This window comes from Mytilus californianus, unplaced genomic scaffold, assembly GCF_021869535.1.
Source record: "Mytilus californianus isolate M0D057914Y unplaced genomic scaffold, xbMytCali1.0.p SCAF_4, whole genome shotgun sequence".
Classification (NCBI taxonomy): domain Eukaryota; kingdom Metazoa; phylum Mollusca; class Bivalvia; order Mytilida; family Mytilidae; genus Mytilus; species Mytilus californianus.
This window is the reverse complement of record NW_026262690.1, coordinates 14,617,424-14,637,825: the sequence shown is the minus strand read 5'-3', so window position 1 is coordinate 14,637,825 and position 20,402 is coordinate 14,617,424. Positions and strand designations below refer to the sequence as shown.

The 20,402-nt window shown below is 32.9% G+C and overlaps 1 protein-coding gene and 1 long non-coding RNA gene across 2 annotated transcripts; both read right to left on the bottom strand.

Annotated features, from left to right (window-relative positions):
• Positions 1 to 22: 22 nt before the first annotated feature.
• Positions 23 to 2,826, bottom strand: LOC127699176 (uncharacterized). Its single transcript, XR_007981121.1, has 3 exons — positions 2,709 to 2,826; positions 1,061 to 1,139; positions 23 to 596 (listed from the first exon to the last, which is right to left on the bottom strand). It is a non-coding gene; the product is annotated as an uncharacterized LOC127699176 (long non-coding RNA).
• A 4,431-nt stretch (positions 2,827 to 7,257) lies between these two features.
• Positions 7,258 to 19,834, bottom strand: LOC127737525 (beta-1,3-galactosyltransferase 1-like). Its single transcript, XM_052248334.1, has 2 exons — positions 19,577 to 19,834; positions 7,258 to 9,876 (listed from the first exon to the last, which is right to left on the bottom strand). Exon 2 carries the CDS (start codon positions 9,831 to 9,833, stop codon positions 8,715 to 8,717), a length of 1,119 nt encoding a protein of 372 aa, XP_052104294.1. The 5' UTR covers positions 9,834 to 9,876; positions 19,577 to 19,834; the 3' UTR covers positions 7,258 to 8,714.
• Positions 19,835 to 20,402: the final 568 nt, after the last annotated feature.

Genomic DNA, 20,402 nt, shown 5'->3' with positions numbered 1-20,402 from the left:
TTGATACAGATCCAAGAAAATAGAAGCTACAAGTATCATTCTATTAAACATACAAAATTTCTGAGAAAGGCAATTCTGTACTTTTGGATATTTGTTTTTTTTTAATTCTAGACAATTTTAGTCAACTTGAACTTTCACATAGACAGTTAATTTATATGTGAGCCTGTCTGTTTTATTTAAATGGTTGACAATATATCATTTATCCATTTCATATCCTTGTGACATTAAAATATTCTGAGCATACATGTAACATGACATGGGAAGAAAGATAGTCACACATACCAAATAGTTCTTATATTTGGGATATTACATATGACTGTAAATACTAATATATATGTTAGTATTTTCATGATAACAGGTCTAATAACCACTTGACTTGGTTAAAAAATTCTTGGATTCTATGAAAAGGAATGCTTTTCCTTTTATATGCAGCTTGAAAATGTTGAGTTGATGCCTATTAGCAATTTAAAGATCTGCCATGTCTGCTGTGCAGCTACATCTTGTTTCCTGGTATTTCAGAATTAATTCCATGCAGCCACAAAGGTCCAGACCTGGTATTTTCAACATCTTTTCTTGTACATGTAGCTCATTTTTACCTGAAAAAGAGAAGAGTCATATAGATATTTTGATAATATAAATAAAGAATAAACAAAATTGGCATGTAATTATATAAAGATCAGTGGCAGATCCATAAATTTTCATAAGAGGGAACCAAGTCATGTTTCAGTGATTCTCTATATAATCAACCAAATTTTTCCAAAAAAATGGTTGGCAGCCTGCTGCCCCCTTTCTAAATCCACCTCTGAAGATAAAATTGTCTTATTGTTACTGCTGATTCATTCAATTGTGTATACAACAGAGGAAAACAGTCCAATAAAATTATATTTTCTAGAAGTATGTTAGATGACTAATGTACTATTAACAAACAAGTCCATTTGCCTTGCTTATATACTCAAATGACATATAACTGAAATATAGAACTCTTATAAATGTTTGTACATTCACTGATAAGCTGATATGTCATTTCTAATAATTATATCATACATGTATATGTACTTACACCTTAAATTCAAACAGTCTCTGTATGTACATGTATCTCTTTCTTTCCATTTCACATACCTCTGCAATCAGAACAGCATCTGCAACAACCAAAATTTAAAAATGTGAAGAAAAAAAATTGAAATTTTCAAAGTGCAATAATATCAAAACAGCAAAGATAATGAATATTAGAGATTAGCCATTTTGCACATATACATGTACCAAGGGGAAACTCCTTTCAAAGCTATATTTTATTTATTGTTTCATTGCATTAAATAGAAAATAGGGATAATGTGGTGCAAAAAGCATATAAGATTTTTGAAGAAAATTCACAGACTTTATACAGAGATTTTCGTTATAAAATTTATAACATAGATTGCTCACTTGTTTGTCCATGATGTGCTAGCGTTTGTTATTTACAAAAAGGCCTAAACAACCTTTACATTCTAAAAAACCTTGTGCCGAGTCACTAAAGTCGAGTGCACCCTAGAAGGTGTACTTGAATTGGTCCATATTTATATTTGTCATAACCAATATTTTTATTTATAATCTTGTCCTAAGGAAATCATTGCTAGCACTGCATGCAATAATGCTCTATCTATCAAGCATAGAATGGTCAAACATTAGAGTACAAGGGAACGGCTGGATTTTCTTTAAAATTTCCATGTTTAGCATTGAAACAACAAAAGGTACAAAAATACTACATAATCCTTTAAGAGCTCTAATTAAGAGCTCATGTTCCTTGTTATTGATATTTATATATGCAACCGACTTAAAATAAAGATTACTTTGCTATACTTTACTTAAATGACTATGAGACAAACTTTTCATATAATCAGACATATTGTCTCATTGGCACTCATACCCCATCTTCTTATATCTATATACAAACTGTATATTATTTCAAACAAAGCTGTCCAGTCTTTTGTTTTTTTTATGGTCATGATCATGGATTAAAAATATATGAGTAAATATACTTAAAAGTTTATAGGCGGATCCAGAGGGGGGGCCTTGGGTCAGTCAGTGGGCCCCCCTTATAAAAAGTTCTGGATTCGAAACTGAAAATCACTTTGGTTGCCTTTATGAAAGGAGCAATAATGCTTACCATGTGCAAAGATTTAATATTGACCTGACAATTAAACAATGACTGAGAGTATACAACAGTACAACATGGTACATTTTTGTAAAAAATATACATGACTATATCAAGCAATGACAATGTAAATTATATAATAAAATCTAGGGTATTATTCACTTACATTCTGCCAACACTTAAAGTAGGAACTATTTCTGTGTTTCGTCATGACTGTGAGGTAAACAATTTGTGAGGTGGTGTTTGATTAGCATATCAATAGAACAACAACAATGTCAACATGCAACTGCAAACTCGTTATTTTGTTGATTGATTTTATTTTTGTCAATCAATATCGAGTAGTAGAACTTTATACACCATTTGTTATGGATAATATGTCAAAAATAGAATAGTTTATCTTTTTATTTCATTTTCTTGAAAAAAGTTGAAATCGCAAGTATCTTGCGATTTCGTTTCAATAATTTTCAATAGCACAACTTTTTGGTCGTCTGGTTACAATAGTTTTTACAGTGCGATTATTATTGTCATATAGATAGATCGCATGATCATATTATGAAATATTATGTGGCAGACTTACGTGTCATTCTGATATATACGATCCGCTAAATCAACCTTTTTGTAAACACAAAACTCGGTCTTCCCCGCATAAACATGGCGGTTGCATTATAGTAAGGAGTTGTTTCCCCTTACTGGCAATGTTTTCCTCTCCGATTTGAGTAATCAATGTAATTTTGATTATTTACAAAATATTCATATCTGAAGCATTTAAAACGTGTCAGTGATTGCATCCCATGAAAGTAAAATCTAGGACAAACGAGGAAATAACACAAATGATTTCCGTAAAATCAAGGAATTGTATATTTAAATATACAATTCCTTGGTAAAATACAACAAGGCGGTCATAAAGCGCAGTATTTGCATTCTGGGACTAGTTTAATAGTCTCAGTTGCAATTTCTGAAACCAATTCAACCTTACGATATGTTCTAATGTCCAAAAAATGAAAACAACGCGTTATCATAGACATATAATACATGTACATGTATTATATGTGTCTGACGTTATTAACGTTAATCCAACAGATTATTATTCATGAAAAGTATAGAAGCACATTGATCCACATTGTTCCGATTTCTTCCATTTATACTGAGACTCAGTGACTTTAACCAAGGCCTTTCTATCTAGTATAGAAAGTCTCTGCTTTAACACAGTAATCTCAGATTTATCAAATATTGATATTTAAGTGCCAATCTGCGCCGCTAAGAATCCGGCAGTGGTGAAAACATGACAAACAAAAACTCACTCAAGTTTACATTAAGTTATGTTCAAATTGTATAATGGTGCACGAATATAACATTCGTTTCCTTTTCCTGTTCTGGTATTTTAAGATATAATTTGGTTGAAATGCACTAGAAATTAACAATTAAGGGGAGCTAACTCCGTGATTCGCTATCATTCTAACCAAAAGTTATCTAGAGACTTCTCGAATTACCAGACACGCAGAAACAAAAGACCGACCATGTCTTACCCAGGATGAAGGTAACTTCAAAATAGGATGGTTAGGTCGGTGGGTTTTTTTCGGTCATGTTTTGAAATTTTTCTAAATTGCCTGATTTTTACCGCCAAAGACTGGCACTTTAAAAAAACTCATGGCTCCAAGGATATAAATCCTTGGCTGATCAGTTACAAAGACATAAGCCATAAAGACAAAAGAGATGATTTCAGCTTCCTAATTGTGAACATTCCATTTCTATGTAGCAACATTTCAGCAGCGTCTGCATACGGAGCATATATCTCCAAGTTGATACGGTTTATTCCTTGAATGCCTACACCTTTTGATCTGCCGACAAAATACAGGTAAAAAAATGTAGGCATTCAAGGAATAGTGTCTTATTAAAATTAAGTGTAGTCAAAACAAACAGTAATTATAATTTGTGCAGGTAAGCTGAGTTTCCCAATTAAAATTGCAGGTAATATTTTTATTTTCCCGTTTGTTTGCAATAAATTAATATTTTGTATTTTTTTCTGTATGTTTGAAATGATTTTTTTTAAGGAATAATAAAAACACTCTTCTTTGACAGCTCAGTAAATGTAAACGAAAGATAACTAAAATAAGGAATATATATTTATTCGTGTTCAATTGATCAAGAATATAGATAATATTCAAGGTAAGAAAAAAGCACATAAATATCAAAAGCACTTGTCACAATCAAAAATAAATTAAGCATACATGTCTTTGAAATTTACAACATGAATAGTCACATAGTGCCATCGCAAATATACACCATATTGTCAATTTTGACGCGTGAAATGAAGGAGGTATGAAACATCATCTACAAACTGAACTGTCGAAATCTCTACGTTCTGGTGTCGGATCTTTAGGTTGAAGAGTCTATCTTTAATTTTCCTGTGTTTTCTCTTATTGGTTTGCTCATACATGAAATATTTCTATGAATAATACTTTTAATTTTATATGATTTTTATTTATAAATGTACTTTTTTATTCTTAGATGCATGATTTTTTTTAATTATTTGTTATTGGCTTTGAACTAGCTGTCAGTAACTGCGAGTACTCTCAGATCTGTACTTAGCATCTTTTTGTTGTTGGGATGTATAAGTACCCTGCCACGTCCACTCTGTGTTTTTGTTAGATATGTTTCTGCTTTGTGTCCATCTGATGAGTTAAGCCCTTTTCAACTGATTTTTATAGTTTGTTCTTATGTTGTACTGTTACACCACTGTTCCAGGTTAGGGGAGGGTTGGCGCCTTCACACTAGTTTAACCCCGCCACATTCTGTATGTGCCTGTCCCAAGTCAGGAGCCTGTTATTCAGTGGTTTTCGTTTGGTGCTGTATATCATATTATTTTTTCGTTCATTATTTTGTACATAAATCAGGCCGTTAGTTTTCTTGTTTGAATTGTTTTACATTTGTCATTTCTGGGCCTTTTATAGCTGACTATGTGGTGTGGGTTTTATTCATTGTTGAAGGCCGTACTGTGACCTATAGTTATTAATTTCTGTGTCATTTGGTCTCTTGTGGAGAGTTGTCTCATTGGCAATCATACCACATCTGATTTTTATATTTAAACAGTCGTTCTTTCATTTGTTTTAATTTTAATTTCTTACTTTGAATTTTAATACTATTTTTCTTATTATAAATTTTTAACTAAAAAATTGATATTATTATTCCATTTCATTTAAATTAAATTTTTATTTAAAAAAAATGAAATTTTTAAGGTGACAAATAAATTTTACCTTTAAACTACTCTTTTCCTAACTATTAAATTTTGTTCTAAAACAACACCAATTTATTAAAACAACATCTGTTCAATTTTTTTTTGTAGGCATTCGAGGAATAGATTTTGTATAAAATGTAGGCATTCCAGGAAGACACCGTTGATACGATATTCCAGGGCGTGTATTTCCTATCATCATGTCCTTGATAGAGGGTTGCTGCTCACTAGGAAGCTTTTAAACAAAGAGTTCCAATTGGTGAAGTTGAAATCATCCCTTCGTAAATTTTACAGACGCCATCACGAGTTGGTTGACCGTTACAAAGTATGACAAAATAGAGGTAATAAAACATGCAATCAGGGAAAATGCTGAACCATTTTTTTCCCTTAGTTGCTTGAATTTTTTACCTAAGCTTGGAATCATTAGTTTTTCTAATAACTTAACATAACCCCTCACTTTATGGAAATATTTTTTACCACATGCTTCTTTCTTATTTCTTTAGCAGCTAATTGTGTGTAGTATAATAGTTTTAAAAACAATGTATTTTGTTTTTAAACTTAAAACAAATCTTAATGTGATGATTGGCAATTTCGCCCTAGCAATATCCATGATTTCTAGATGATTCTAAGAAAACAATTGGGAATATTTCGATTAAATAGTGATCTAACAAAACAGACATACATTCTGTAGAATTTTCTCCCATTTGTTTCTCCTCACATGTTTAATTCCTGAAACTTGACAGGTGCCCTCATGCAAATGATTATTTATAATTTCCAAGATTTTTTTCATATTTACACATTTTACTACCGCATACAGATAAATTATTGGATATCATGCATCAGAAACACTGTTTCCCTTACTAAAATTGATCGAAATACGTATATATGCTCGTTTCTGATCAGCCGTCCCTTGAAGGAGTTATCGTTCGAGTTATCTCCCTTTGGTCGGTCGCCAGTTTTGGACCTGTTAAATTGACACCCGGATTGACACACGGTCGGTTTACCGTGCTGGCGAGTTTTAATAACAATAGGCATTTCATGTTCATAATATCAGGAGGTATCATCCCTTTTAAGGAAAACACGTTACCATTCCGTGTGTCATTTCAACTTCGCATTTATTTACTGACAAGACGGTAGTGTCATTGCGGCGGCATGTTTTTCAACTTTGTCAATCAAATTATCAAGGAAATTCTACATTTTCATTCTTAAAAGAATAACGTAGTGAAAGTTTGAAACCGTCCGTATAAAATGATATATTTGGTTAATATTGGGAGAAACTTAAAATCTATTTACGCTGACGTTTTCTTGGCGCCATTGCCGTTGCAAAAAATGTCATTTTTTTAATCGAAAATCACGTGACCTTGATTATAAAATCGACGCTATTATGATGTTTGCTGTCTGGCTGTTATGGTATATTCGTTTCACAGGTTACAACGGATATGTTCCAATTGTCGTAACTTCAATCTCGTCCCTTTTTCCCCGAATGTTACTTATCGAATTAGACTTACACCGGGTTTGTTCTAACACGAGCAACACGACGGGTGCCACATGTAGAGCAGGATCTGCTTACCCTTCCGGAGGACATGAGATCACCCGGCCCCAGTTATTGGTGGGGTTCGTGTTGCTCAGTCCTTAGTTTTCTATCTTGTGTTTTGTGTATTGTTGTTTGTATGTTGGTCTTTTTCCTTTTTAGCCATGGCGTTGTCAGTTTATTTTCGACTTGAGTTTGAATGTTCCCTTGGTATCTTTCGCCTCTCTTATATAATATATATTTTTTGGATTTCAGGTCTACGAGCCAAAGTTATATGCAAAATTTTACCAAAATCTGAGACATAGCCCATTTAGTGTTCCTTGACCCTTAAATAAGTACGGATGATTATGCAGTATAAAACAATTATGTTGATTATGTTTTTTATTACAAGTTTTCAAGATTATTGTGTATGCATAATTATAATAAAAACATATATAACAGAATTTAGTACCATCAACAATAATCAGCAGTAATTAACATTTCTTCAATTGACTATGATCTTAACATTTTTTAATTAAATATAGTTCTTTTCGTTTAAATTAGGGAGTTTAATATGGTTATACTATTGATATGTTTAAGACTGGTTAGAGCAGCTTTAAAACGGGTTCTGGTTATTTTGGATTTATTTATGTGTGTAATATATATGCACGTGAAATATTTTGGCGGTTTACATGGTGGGTGCCGTTATATATTACTATGTAAAGAAATTGTTGAGCTGTCAGTTCATCGAAGGTGCTCACGGATTGATTATTCATTTTCACATTTCGCTATGCATGCTTACTTTTTTAAATGTGCTTTTGCTACAATAGTCTTCCGAACCATTTCAGGACGGAGAACAGTTTTTCACAGTTCAAGAGTGCTGGAATGGCTCGGAATGTTGCTGTTATGCATATAGATAAGCTTTCATTTTGTTTCACTGTGCTTATTTTACATTACTTTATACAAATAAGGATATTTGGTATGATTGCCAATGAGAACTATCCACCAGAGTTCAAATGAAGTGGATGTAAGCAATTTGAGGAAACCGTATATACGGCTTTCGACAATGAGAAAACTCCATACCGTATAGTCGGCTATAAAAGGCCCCAACATGAAAAATATGAAACAATTCAACTGAGAAAACTTACGGCCTAATTTATTACAAAACAATTTACGAAGAACAAATATGACAGACATGAAACAACGAAAACCACTGAACTGCAGGCTCCGGACTTGGGGACAGGCACATAAAGAATGTGGCGGGGTTAGAGAAAATTATGACCTTGTGCAATGCCAAAATAATTATATAGGTATATTTGCTCTTTTATAGTTATGCTAGCATGTATAAATTGCTTTATAATGCTTGTCCTGTGCTTACTTCTATGTGTGCTTACCTTTTTAAAGTTTGCTTGCTTGATTGTGCTTTTGATGTTGTTGTATATGTCTGTATGTATTCAGTTAAAAGCTCTATATAGCTTATGTTTTGTAGTTTGTAATTATATCGAATAAAAATAAAGCTTACGTATTCATATTATAGCTATATGTTCCAGACCATATGAGTTTTTGGACCATGCCGGTATTTTTACATAAAAGTCATGACCATACGCGTATGGTCCAAATATTCACATGCTCCCTTACACATATATATATATCTTTATACCGATAAACCTAAATGTCAATACGATGGAATACATGAGTTAATGTTATAAATTGCAGATATATAAATAAACAGAATATGTACACTATTTACAAGCACAATTGAATTAAATGATTCATGCACATATACATATAACAATAATAGAAAACGTATTTGGTTTCATAAAATTAAAAAAGAACGGTATTTATATATTTTTTCCCCTTTTGGTACATGGTGTCACCCAAATATGTCTCAACATGGTGACTGATACTTGATGAACTGTTACCAAGTTATCATTTGTATAAATACAAGGATCAAACTTATGTTCATCCATAAAACCATTCAGAGGATGTAATCTAAATCCAAGTTGTCTAATACACAGAGAAACATACACATCTTCCAGATGAAAGAACGGAACGTTAACTGATATATTAACAATTTTTGTGACGACGTTCAAGCTGGTAACGTACCCAGTACCGGAACAAAACCCTGGATATGCTCTCTGTGGATAACTCCGAATAGAAGCATACCATTTAGATCTTCTATCTCTATTAGGTTTTCCTGTAGTAAAACAGCGCCCACCAACAGCAGATTGTAAAGTATGTGTATTTTTCTTGATTGCTCGGATTAAACTAGGAATATTCACATACATATCGTCGTCCGTCTTCATGACAAACTTGGCGTTTTTACAATGCTTCACTGTCCACTGAAAACCCATCAATGTTTTCAACGTCAGATTATTATACGTGTCCTTAAAATTCCCCAACACGATATCCTTTGTTAAATAATTTTCTTTCTCTATTTCCTTAAATCTTGCCGATTCTCCGAGAAGAAAAGCGTATCTTATATTTCCTTTATTCTTTTCTGAAAATGTCAACCAAGTCTCTCTTACCGCGTTTCGTGCTAAAATATTTTGCGGAGAAGAAGTTATAAGAATCAATATTTCGACAGAGCCATTAACACTTTTACATATGTTTTCATTGTTTATTAAAAACTGAAAAGTTCGAGAAAAGCATTCATCACAATTTTGTGGTCTTTCATTTGGTATCGCCTTGACAGTTTTTTCTTTTGGTATCGCTTTGACAGTTCTTTGTGTATAAGCGTGTTGAAGACTTTTAGAGATATTTAATTTTTCGATGATATCTTTTGTGTCACTAACAACTTCATTTATAGAATCGTGTAATTTTATCGTTGTCAAATACAGCGTTATAGATTGGACGTTTGTAAACCAGAATATCGGAAATATAATACTAAATAATACAACAGCTTGAAACAGACGCAACACCACCTCTCGGGTGTTGTCTCCTTTTACTACTCCCACCATGGAGTCAAGTTTCTTTGCCAAAAAAAAAAATCTTCACATCAATCTGAAATAGAATAAAAATCTTAATCCATGTTGTAGTTGTAAATTAACAGTGCTTTTTTGGTCAAAATACCAATTGCATATATTTTAATACAACAAATGGAAGTTTTTAACGACCTTGACTGGCTATACAGCCCTTGCACGGTCGGTATTATTTTAATAGGCGTAACCGGGAGACTGATTACTGGAATGAAGATGATAACGAGATGCACCACGATCGGTTGCAGAGGTTGGCGATGCCAACGACTGACGATATATAGACCTAGTCACATGCCTGAGAACGCTCGATTTAACTCCACTGGTAGAATTAGACACGAGCTTAAGTTCATAGTTGTAGTTAACAATTAAACAATCAAACATGGGAAAAATTCAGACAGCAAATTTTGTAAATTAAGGGACAGTAGTTTATCGATGTTCAAATTTTAAAAATCAATCAAGTTAAGGTGGAAATATATGTAAATATATTTTATAGAACGCTGTTTTTGAGTTACAAAAAATGCTGATTTTTTGGAATACTGTAAAACCTTTCTATTCAAAAAGAAAAAAAAATCAAATCTGTTGGTAAAAAAGTATTTTATACGAAGAAAAGAAAATGAGAAAATGGGATTTTATATATAATGTCTCACCTATCAGCATAAAATTCAGAAAAAGAATGTGCATATGTGTATAACAATAATATTTAGTATGCTTTTAATTTACTGATAATAAATCAATATTTATACCAATGAAAACAATATTCAAAGATCTAAGGTTTCAAGTAGTTTGTGGTAAAGAAATCCTTGACTTAATAATTCACCAGTAACACATGATATACTACGCTCATTGAAATCCAAAACGTCACTACAGACATGGGCATAGCGAACGAGATGGGATATATACACACGGTAAGACGGAGCCAAAGGAACATCACTGTTCGGAAAAGGAAAATTAACAATAGGGAAAGAACAAGAGTGCACACACTGAAATGTCTCGCCTTCTTTACTAACCATTGATATTATGTTGATAGTCCTAAATATAAAGCTTTACTACAACTATCAACCTTACAATCATTCAATACACTAAATATAGTTGACCTATTGCTTATAGTTTCTAAGAAACAGACTTAACCAAGAAAACTAAACATTGATCAATGAACCATGAAAATGAGGTCAAGGTCAGATGAACCATTCCAGGCAGACAAGTACACCTTACAATCAACCTATGCATTAAATATAGTTGACCTATTTTGCTTATAGTATCTAAGAAACAAACTTAACCATGAACTCTTAACATTGACCAATGAACCAACAAAATGAGGTCAAGGTCAGATGATACCTGCCAGACAGACATATACAGCTTACAATCCTTCTATACAAAAAAATATTGCTTATAGTTTAAGAAAAACAGACCAAAACACAAAAACTTAACACTGAGCAATGAACCGTGAAAATGAGGTCAAGGTCAAATAAAGCCTGCGAGACTGACATGTGCATCATAAAATATTTCCATACACCAAATATAGTTGACCTATTGCATACAGTATTAGAAAAAAAGATCCAAACTCAAAAACTTAACTTTGACCACTGAACCATGAAAATGAGGTCAAGGTCAGATGACACCTGCCAGTTGGACATGTACACCTTACAATCATTCCATACACCAAATATAGTAGACCTATTGCGTACAGTATAAGAAAAACAGACCAAAACACAAAAACTTAACTATAACCACTGAACCATGAAAATGAGGTCAAGGTCAAATGACACCTGCCAGTTGGACATGTACACCTTACAATCCTTCCATACACCAAATATACTAGACCTATTGATTATAGTATCTGAGATATGGACTTGACCACGAAAACTTAACCTTGTTCACTGATCCATGAAATGAGGTCGAGGTCAAGTGAAAACTGTATGACGGGCACGAGGACATTGCAAGATACGCACATACCAAATATAGTTATCCTATTACTCATAATAAGAGAGAAATTAACATTACAAAAAATAATTGATTTATTTAAAGTAAGTGCCTTTGGGTAAATTTCGGCAGTATATTTAAGTATAGAAAAGTCTGTTATGTGAAGGTTTTACTACAAGTATCACATAAATTTAACATTATCAATGTTCTATGAAAATGAGGTCACGGTCAGGCAAACCTTCCAAGACAGACATGTACACCTAACAGTCATTCTATACACCAAATATAGTGGTCCTATCACTTATAGTACAGGTGAAACAGATCAAACCACAAAATCTTAACATTGACCAATGAACCATGAAAATGAGGTCACGGTAAAATGAACCCTGCCAGACAGACATGTAAGCCTTACAATCATTCCATACACCATATAATGGTTGACATATTGCTTATAGTATCTGATAAACTAACAAAACCACGAAATAAAATTGAGAATGGAAACGGGGAATGTGTCAAAGAGACAACACCCGACCAAAGAGCAGAAAACAGCCCAAGGCCACCATTAGGTCTTTTAACACAACGAGAAAATCCCGCACCCGGAGGCGGGCTTCAGCTGGCCCCTAAACAAAAATGTATACTACTTTTTATACATTGCGACTTGGATGGAGAGTTGTCTCATTGGCACTCATACCACATCTTCTTATTTACAGTTCATCGAAAATGGACGTCACACTAAACTCTGATCATATAAATGAACCAAAATTAAAAAAAAAAAACATACAAGACTAACAAAGGCTAGAGGTTCTTGATTTGGGATAGGCGCAAAAATGCGGCGGGGTTAAACATGTTTTATGAGATCGCAACCCTCCCCCTATTCCTCTAGCCAGTGTAGAATAAACAAACACACAACAAAACGCACAGTAAAACTCAGTTTAAAAGAATTCTGAGTCCGATGTTAGAATAGGTAACAGAAGAAACTAAGCAAAATGACAACGATCAACATAAATTAACAAAGGACTACTAGCAGTTACTGACATGCCAGCTCCAGACCTCAATTAAACTGATTGAGATAAGTATCTGATAAACTGAAAAAACCATAAAACTTATCATTGATCAATGAACAATGAAAATGAGGTCAAGGTCATATGAAACCTGCCAGACAGACATGTACACCTTACATTCATTCCATACACCAAATATAATTGACCTTTTGCTTTAGGTATCGGAGAAATAGAACAAAGCTAAAAAATTAAACATTGTCCAATGAACCATGAAATTGAGGGCAAGGCTAAATAAAACCTGCCGTCTGAATATGTACACCTTACAATCATTCCATACAGCAAATATAGAAAATATATATAAAAAGGTAACGCCGTCGCAGCCACTGGATTGTAATCTCTATTTCTCGCATTCTGTGACTTTCGTCTTAGACGTGGTAAAAACATGTGTCGAATACTAAAATATCAATCAGAGTATACACCCAAAATTCAATGGATTTAGTGTAAAGACGTCATTAACAGTCACAGAAAAACATGACCTTGTGCAATGCCAAAAAGTTTTACAACAGCAAACGTGGACAATATTGACACCAACAAGAGTTCAACTACGGCTAAAGAATCGTTACATAGTACGAAAATTTCAATATTTCAGCATTTCTTTAGTCTAACTTGACAATTTCGTCATAAACAAATGCTTTGAAATATATGCATTTCCCTTATATTCTCTGGTACTTTAACCAATATATTATGCGCCAGTACAAATGTTCGTACTATTGCTATAACTGAGTATATAATTATATTACTATAGAATAAAATATATCCTTAACACTAACCAAATATAACCATGCAAACATATTTTAGCATAACAAAGAGTAGTTTTATTTTAGGTATTGAGAACCTTATGTGATTGGTTAGAAAACAGTAATTAAACAAGTGTTAAATCAAGGAAACATAGTACTTCATGAACAGCAGATTCTTTTTAGAGGCTCTCATGCATCAAGAACAAGACATTTCCATGAGGTTACAGTATGATTACTTCTCATTCTTATACAAAGATCCTGACTAGATTTTTACTGAGGAACAAGATCCTGGTGAGAACTATGTAATATTCAAAGAATGGAGTAATAAGGGGAAATTGAGTCCACTTAACCACAACTGGTCTGTAACATTAAAGAATGAACTGGACATTTTTTGATGTGAGATCATTAAGAGAATGTCCCTTCTGGGTGTATATAGGTTTCATTATACTGCTTATTCAATGGTTCTTTGTATTTTTCCATCCTAGTTATGGCCTCTTGTATCTTTGTGCAATATTACGCGACTTAACTATACAGTTACAGTGTTGCAAACGTAATTTGAAAATGGTAAATGTAGATCAAGCCCATGAGTAGAAGGCCGTGGGGCAATCGGATTGACCGTTGATATCGCACAAATACAGCATTTAAATATGGTGTCTTGTCCAGAAATGGCCAAAGTTATTAACAAGTTACAATCCACCTTAAAAGCATGTGAAAGCTTTAGGTGGGGGAATTTTTCGGCCTTTTATCCGGAGTGCTACTTTGAGTGAATGTGGATGACATATACCCTATTGGGCATTTATCACAAAGGTATCAGCATTTTGTAATGAGCTAATAAAATGTAGTTGAAAGATATAAAACGGTAGATAAAAATATGCGAAAAACGATGACTATATGTACAGCGCTGTTTAAAATGTGGTGGGGAGTTGTGCAAAGACTAAATGAGCTGTCCTTAATAAAATTTTGAAAATTGCTGTGAAAATATGTTGTTGTTTAGATGATAAAAAAGATGGGGAAGATACTTAAGCACCCAAAAATCATTACATAAACAAGCATGGATTAAAAAACGCAAAAAGACTAACAGCAGACAAGACATCTCTAGACAAAAATCTAAAGATTGAGCAACACCAACCCCACATAAAACCGGGAATGATCCCAGGTGCTCAAGAAGGATCAGCTGTTCCACAAGTGATACCTGCCTAGGTGCTATTGTTTAAATAGCTTGATGAGTCATATCCAGTAATATATCATATTATTGGGCATTTATAAATGTCTCTTTTCTAACCCTTAGAATCACAAAATTTAAAATCTGTAAAACCATTACTAGTATGTAAAATTTGACCAAATGTGAACGTTTGAAATGAAATAAGTGTTCCATACCTGTATGATGGATAAACAAGAATTTCGCTGTTTGACAGCACACACATTGAAAATGAAGAGCAAATAACACAACATTGACAGCATAAACAACACGAGTCCCTTTTCATCAAAACTAGGGGTCAACGCAGGTATTCCAGAAAGGTGTGTAGTTTCTGGCCAACTGGTAGCATGCGTGGTGTTACTCATTGCAAGTAGAAAATCGGCGATGAGTCGTATTTTTTTATCATCTTGATCCACAACCGAGGAAAAAGAAAGGTTTGTGGCAAGGAGAATGGAACATATCCATTATCATTTGTGACTCAGATGCCCCGGTACTTTCATGACGGTCAAACAAATTCCGATGGCTTCCTAAAAACGTTCGAATGTTTCCATTTATGGGATCTTTGATTAAATTGTCTTGCAAGCAGCATTGATGTATCATGGAAACACAATAGCTGAATATCGTATCAACTGCAATTCGATCGAAGAAATAAATATTAGCAAATGAAATTTTCCGCCATTTTGAAGGGAAAAAAATGAAAAGTTTAATGTAACGCCATGACTTACTACAATCGCGGGATTGCATTTTTTATGATTTCAAAAGCTTTGATTTGAATATTATATGCTTTATTCTAAACATGGTTGTGAAATTTGGACTGATTGGCAGCCATCTTGGATTTTTCCTAGTAGGTCCATAGCTTAAATTGACTATGTATCTACACCTACAATTGTGCCAAGTTTCATGCTTTTATCATCTAACCCACATATATTGCGTAGGTAAAAATGTAACCTTTTCCCTTATTTGTTGGGTTTCGTATGTTGTGTAGGAAAAATGGAATACCAAAATGTCAAAAGAGCGATTTGTGGATTAAAAACGCAACCGGGAACATCAAGAAAGGTGACAGGGCTTTTTATATAATAAGTAATGGGAACTTTATTGACCTTACCTGACGAATCGCCCAAAAACACTAGCTTAAAAAGAGTTGTTGTCCACGTGCTAAGAGATCACACTGTCAGGTTTTCTTCGTTTTACCAATCTCTAGTTACACAATTTCAGTAATAGTTATACACCGAGGGATAGGTGTTTCTGGATAAGAAACCCCGTCGGCCGGAGGCCTGAGGGGTTTCTTATCCAGACACACCTTATCCCGAGGTGTATAACTAACTTACACCCAATGCTATACCCTATATTTGTTAACAATGATTATTAAATGAAAAAGAACGGATAGCATATTTATTGACAAAATCAAACCATGATTTATAGGAAAAACATTTTTTTTTTACATGAAACCCCACTAGTAACCTTACTTTGGCTATGTTCGTTCAAACTTTGACAAGTGAGTAGATTTTACAAATGTCAAAGTTGCTGTTTTGCATATTCCCGTTAAATCCTGGTGCTAATATGGATCAGCAGTTCAAGGTTGACTGTTTCGTGCATTCTTATTACAAAAAAAATACATCATGCTCCTTGTCTGCAGTTGTCAATACGGACGGGTATAAGACGGACGACATTTTGAGTCAAGCGTTGGGTTTGGTAGAATAGACTAAAGATAAAGGCAATATTATAACCCAAAGTACTTACCTGTATCAGTTTAATGAAGGTAATCATAAATATATTTTTTATGTAACGGTTTTATTAAAAAAAAAAAAAAAGAAGCCCCCCCCCCCCCCTCTTCTTCTCGAGAATAAACAAACATTCATATTCGGACATACTGAGGGATATGTGTGTCTGGATTAAGAAACCCGACGACCGGACACGCTCAACATACAAAAATACAGATTGAATATTTAGGAACTCCCTTTTTGGGGGCAATCCAGAGGGAGGGGGGGTCCGGGAGTTAGAATCCCCGTTTTTTTTGAAGATTAATGCTTTAGAATAGAGACATATGACTTGGATCAAAAATGTTACCTTCAAGTAAAGGAGTATTAAGGGAACAACCATTTTAACTTCAAGGGGGGGGGGATGGTTTTTCGTTGGAGTCAGTAATTTTTTTTCTCGAAAATCGCGAACATTTTTATTTATTTTTTCAACGCTATCAATCAAATGATTTGTTTTTATTCAAAACAGATGCTTAATATTTTTTTTCGCTATTGGAATTTCCTTAAATGTGTTTTTTTTAATATCTTGAAACAACTTGTAGTGAACATTATTAGTAATTTCTTATGTTTATGCTATTTAAAAAATAATCAATTTCTATTGTAATGAATAACAATGGACTGTGTTTTCGGGATGTAGAAGCAGGGGTTTCCAGAAACCCCGCTCGTCACACCCTGTGGTCAAAATCCATTGTTATTCGTAACAATAGATCTATTCAATTTACACTTTTTTTCAGAAATAGAAACTATGAAGTATAACAATAGAACTGGGGTGTAATAGATGATCACGACATTTTAAGAGCTCAAGTTTGTATTGTTATATGTGAAAGGAATCAAAATAAAACTTTCGTATTCGTATTCCTTTTTAATTGGTTATTCAAAATGTGGTCTTGCCAAGCTAACACCTTGATATTACGATTATATATTTAATCTTTAACAATAGGCCTAATTGCCTACACTTTCTCTAATCCCATATTCTATGATTGAATAATTGTCATTTTTTTCAAAATCTATTTTTATTAAATCGTTCAGTTCGAAAAGTTTTTTTTATATAGATGTTATATATAGACATATTTTGAAATTTTCAATTTACAAAATAGGAAATATAACAAAATCAAGTAGATCGGTTGTTAGACCTCAGCTGAATAGTCAAATTTGTAGAAACGGGCATATTTCCAGATCGACTTAAAGAAGCCCAAGTCACATCCTTGCATAAAAAGAATGACCCATTACTAAAATCAAATTACAGACGAGTCAGTTTTTTACCTATTTAAAAAAAAAAATGTTTGAAAAGGTATTCGAAAAATAGTGATATGATTTTTGTATATATTATTCTTTTTTAATCATTATCTATGTCAGACTACGCTGCTCAGATTACTGTTAGACTGCCGTGAAGTTCTAGACAAACGTGTTTATACAGCTGGAGTTCTCCTGGATTTATCAAAAGCTTTCAAATCTTCACCACATGATACAGTATAAGCATATGGTGTTGCCCCACATTCATTGTCTTTGTTTAAAACCATATATCTCCGACAGAAAACAACAAATTAAAGTAAACAGTAAACTGAGTAGCTGGGCTACCATCCAAAAAGGTGTATCACAAGGCTCTATATTGGGGCCCTTTTGTTTAATGTCTATATAAACGGTTTTTTTTTTATTTAGTTAAATAGAGTACCTTGTATAATTATACTGACGACAATACCCTGTATTTCAGCAGTCCTGATTATAACCGTCTCATATCTACATTAAAACCCGAGTCTCAAAAGAGAGGTGGAAGATACCAAAGGGATAAATAGTAAAACTCATAAGTCGAAAACAAACTCTGGTGGATAGTTATTTCATTAGCAACCATGTAGCTGTGGGTATTTTAGACAGCGGCTTTCCAGTTGGAAATTAGCAACCATACCAAATCTTCTTTACTTATTTTATATTAACAATGTCATGGCAAGAAAAAGAAAACCGACAAAAGACAAACAACAGTCTACAAAACACAATATAGAAAACTAAAGACTGAGCAACACGAACCCTACTCATTAAAAACCGGGGTCATCTCATATTCTGCTCATGTAAGTATAACCCCGGCGATAAGTATAATTTGGTAGGTCACATTTGAGGAAATTGTACGACAGATTAGCCTCGAGATTTCCAGATTGTCTAAAATTGGCTTTTTGCATATTATTATCCAGTACATGCTGGAAAAAAAACCACTCTGTCGTGATATTATGACCTATTTGTTGTAATACCAATGAAATGAGTCTTATTGAATATCAGCATAATAATACTATATTGGATGACGACTTTTTATCATCGAAGGCACTAATTTATAAAATACAAAATTGTTGTATTTTATTGGCGCTTAGTATTCTCCAACAGCGTATTTGAATACAAATTTCAAATGAATTAAATTTACTACAATATAAACAGTTCTCTGCTCTCTTTCAGAAAATGTAATTTAAACTTGTTGTAATGAAGTTAGTATAAAGTTTTCACAAAAATTGAAACAAGCTTAGTGATTAGCTGGTCTATCATCCATATCTTTAATAGTTTGAAATTATGTATTCAATTCAATTCAATGTTTTATTAAAGTCTCATCTCTCAACAAGTACAATCGATATTTATAAATTGTAAAACAATATTACATAAAATGAGAGCCATTCTATACAGAATTATAAGAGACTATTAAAATGCATAGATATACTACATTAAACAATATGAAATAAAGTACTATTTACAATATATAAAATTTCTACGTCTTCATCAAACAACAGGTTTTGGCACACACACGTATCATATTTACATCTGAGAATAAAAACACTAATTTTTGGTTGTCATCTAAAGTATTAAAATTTTCATTAAAAGTTTCAGCAACATAATGTAAGTTGTTTTTAAAATCGTCATATGTATTATAAAGTGTATTATATCGCATTGTTGTTTCAATTGAACACAGCTTTTGTTCATGTATACTGTTCTGACAATATTATTTGTTCCTATGTTGTTTTTTTTTTGTTTTTTTTGATATTTTACATTTTTGCTATTAAATTATAGGACAGCTTACCTTCGATGTGAACTTGAATTTTGCTTAGCAACAAATTACGGATCAATAAGACTGAAATGCGTTTTAAACTGTTTAAAAAAACAAATATTTTCACCTATTGACTTTATTTTCTATTAAAAGTAGATTAACAATTAACTGACCTGGTCTATTTTTTAACATTACATAATGTTTATGATTTATTATTGGAATTCTGTGACGGGTAAGGGATATTTTAAAATCCTACGCATTTTTGTTGTGATAGATTCGTTTGTCTTACAATATTACTTTACTATTGATACAAAACAATTAAACGATTAAAAATGATAGTTTTTGTAGACATAGAGAGAAATGGTTCTCAGACTTAATGTGCAACGAACCAACTACGAACATATAGGTTATTTAAACACAAGAATTGTATAAAGAAAAATATATAAAATAGTGTGCTTATGCAAAATTTAGGTGCTGTGTTGAGCCTCGGAGAATAGAAACGGGTCGTTATGAAGGTTTGGAAATAGATTGTGTTTTCATGAAAATTTTCATGAACAATGTAATGAAAATAATATGGAAGATGAGAAACATGTTCTACTGAACGCAGATTTGCGTGCTATTTTATTTAGCCATGCTAGATCTTTTTTAATTGCAATTTTGTGAATTTGTCCGATGATGATAAATTCAGATTTTATTCACTGATCAAAGTGTATGTTATTTTTTAGCCAAAATCTGCTATGATGTGTTATTAAAAACAAAAAGTATCTTAAATAATTGTGACAGTTTTGTGTTTTGTAGAAATGATTTTATAGTCTCTCATAACCCTTTTTAGAGTGGCTCTTGTTGTTTAAAATGATAC

Excerpts from the sequence above, each read along its gene's own strand:
- LOC127737525 (XM_052248334.1), bottom strand. The coding sequence starts at position 9,833 with ATGGTGGGAGTAGTAAAAGGAGACAACACCCGAGAGGTGGTGTTGCGT.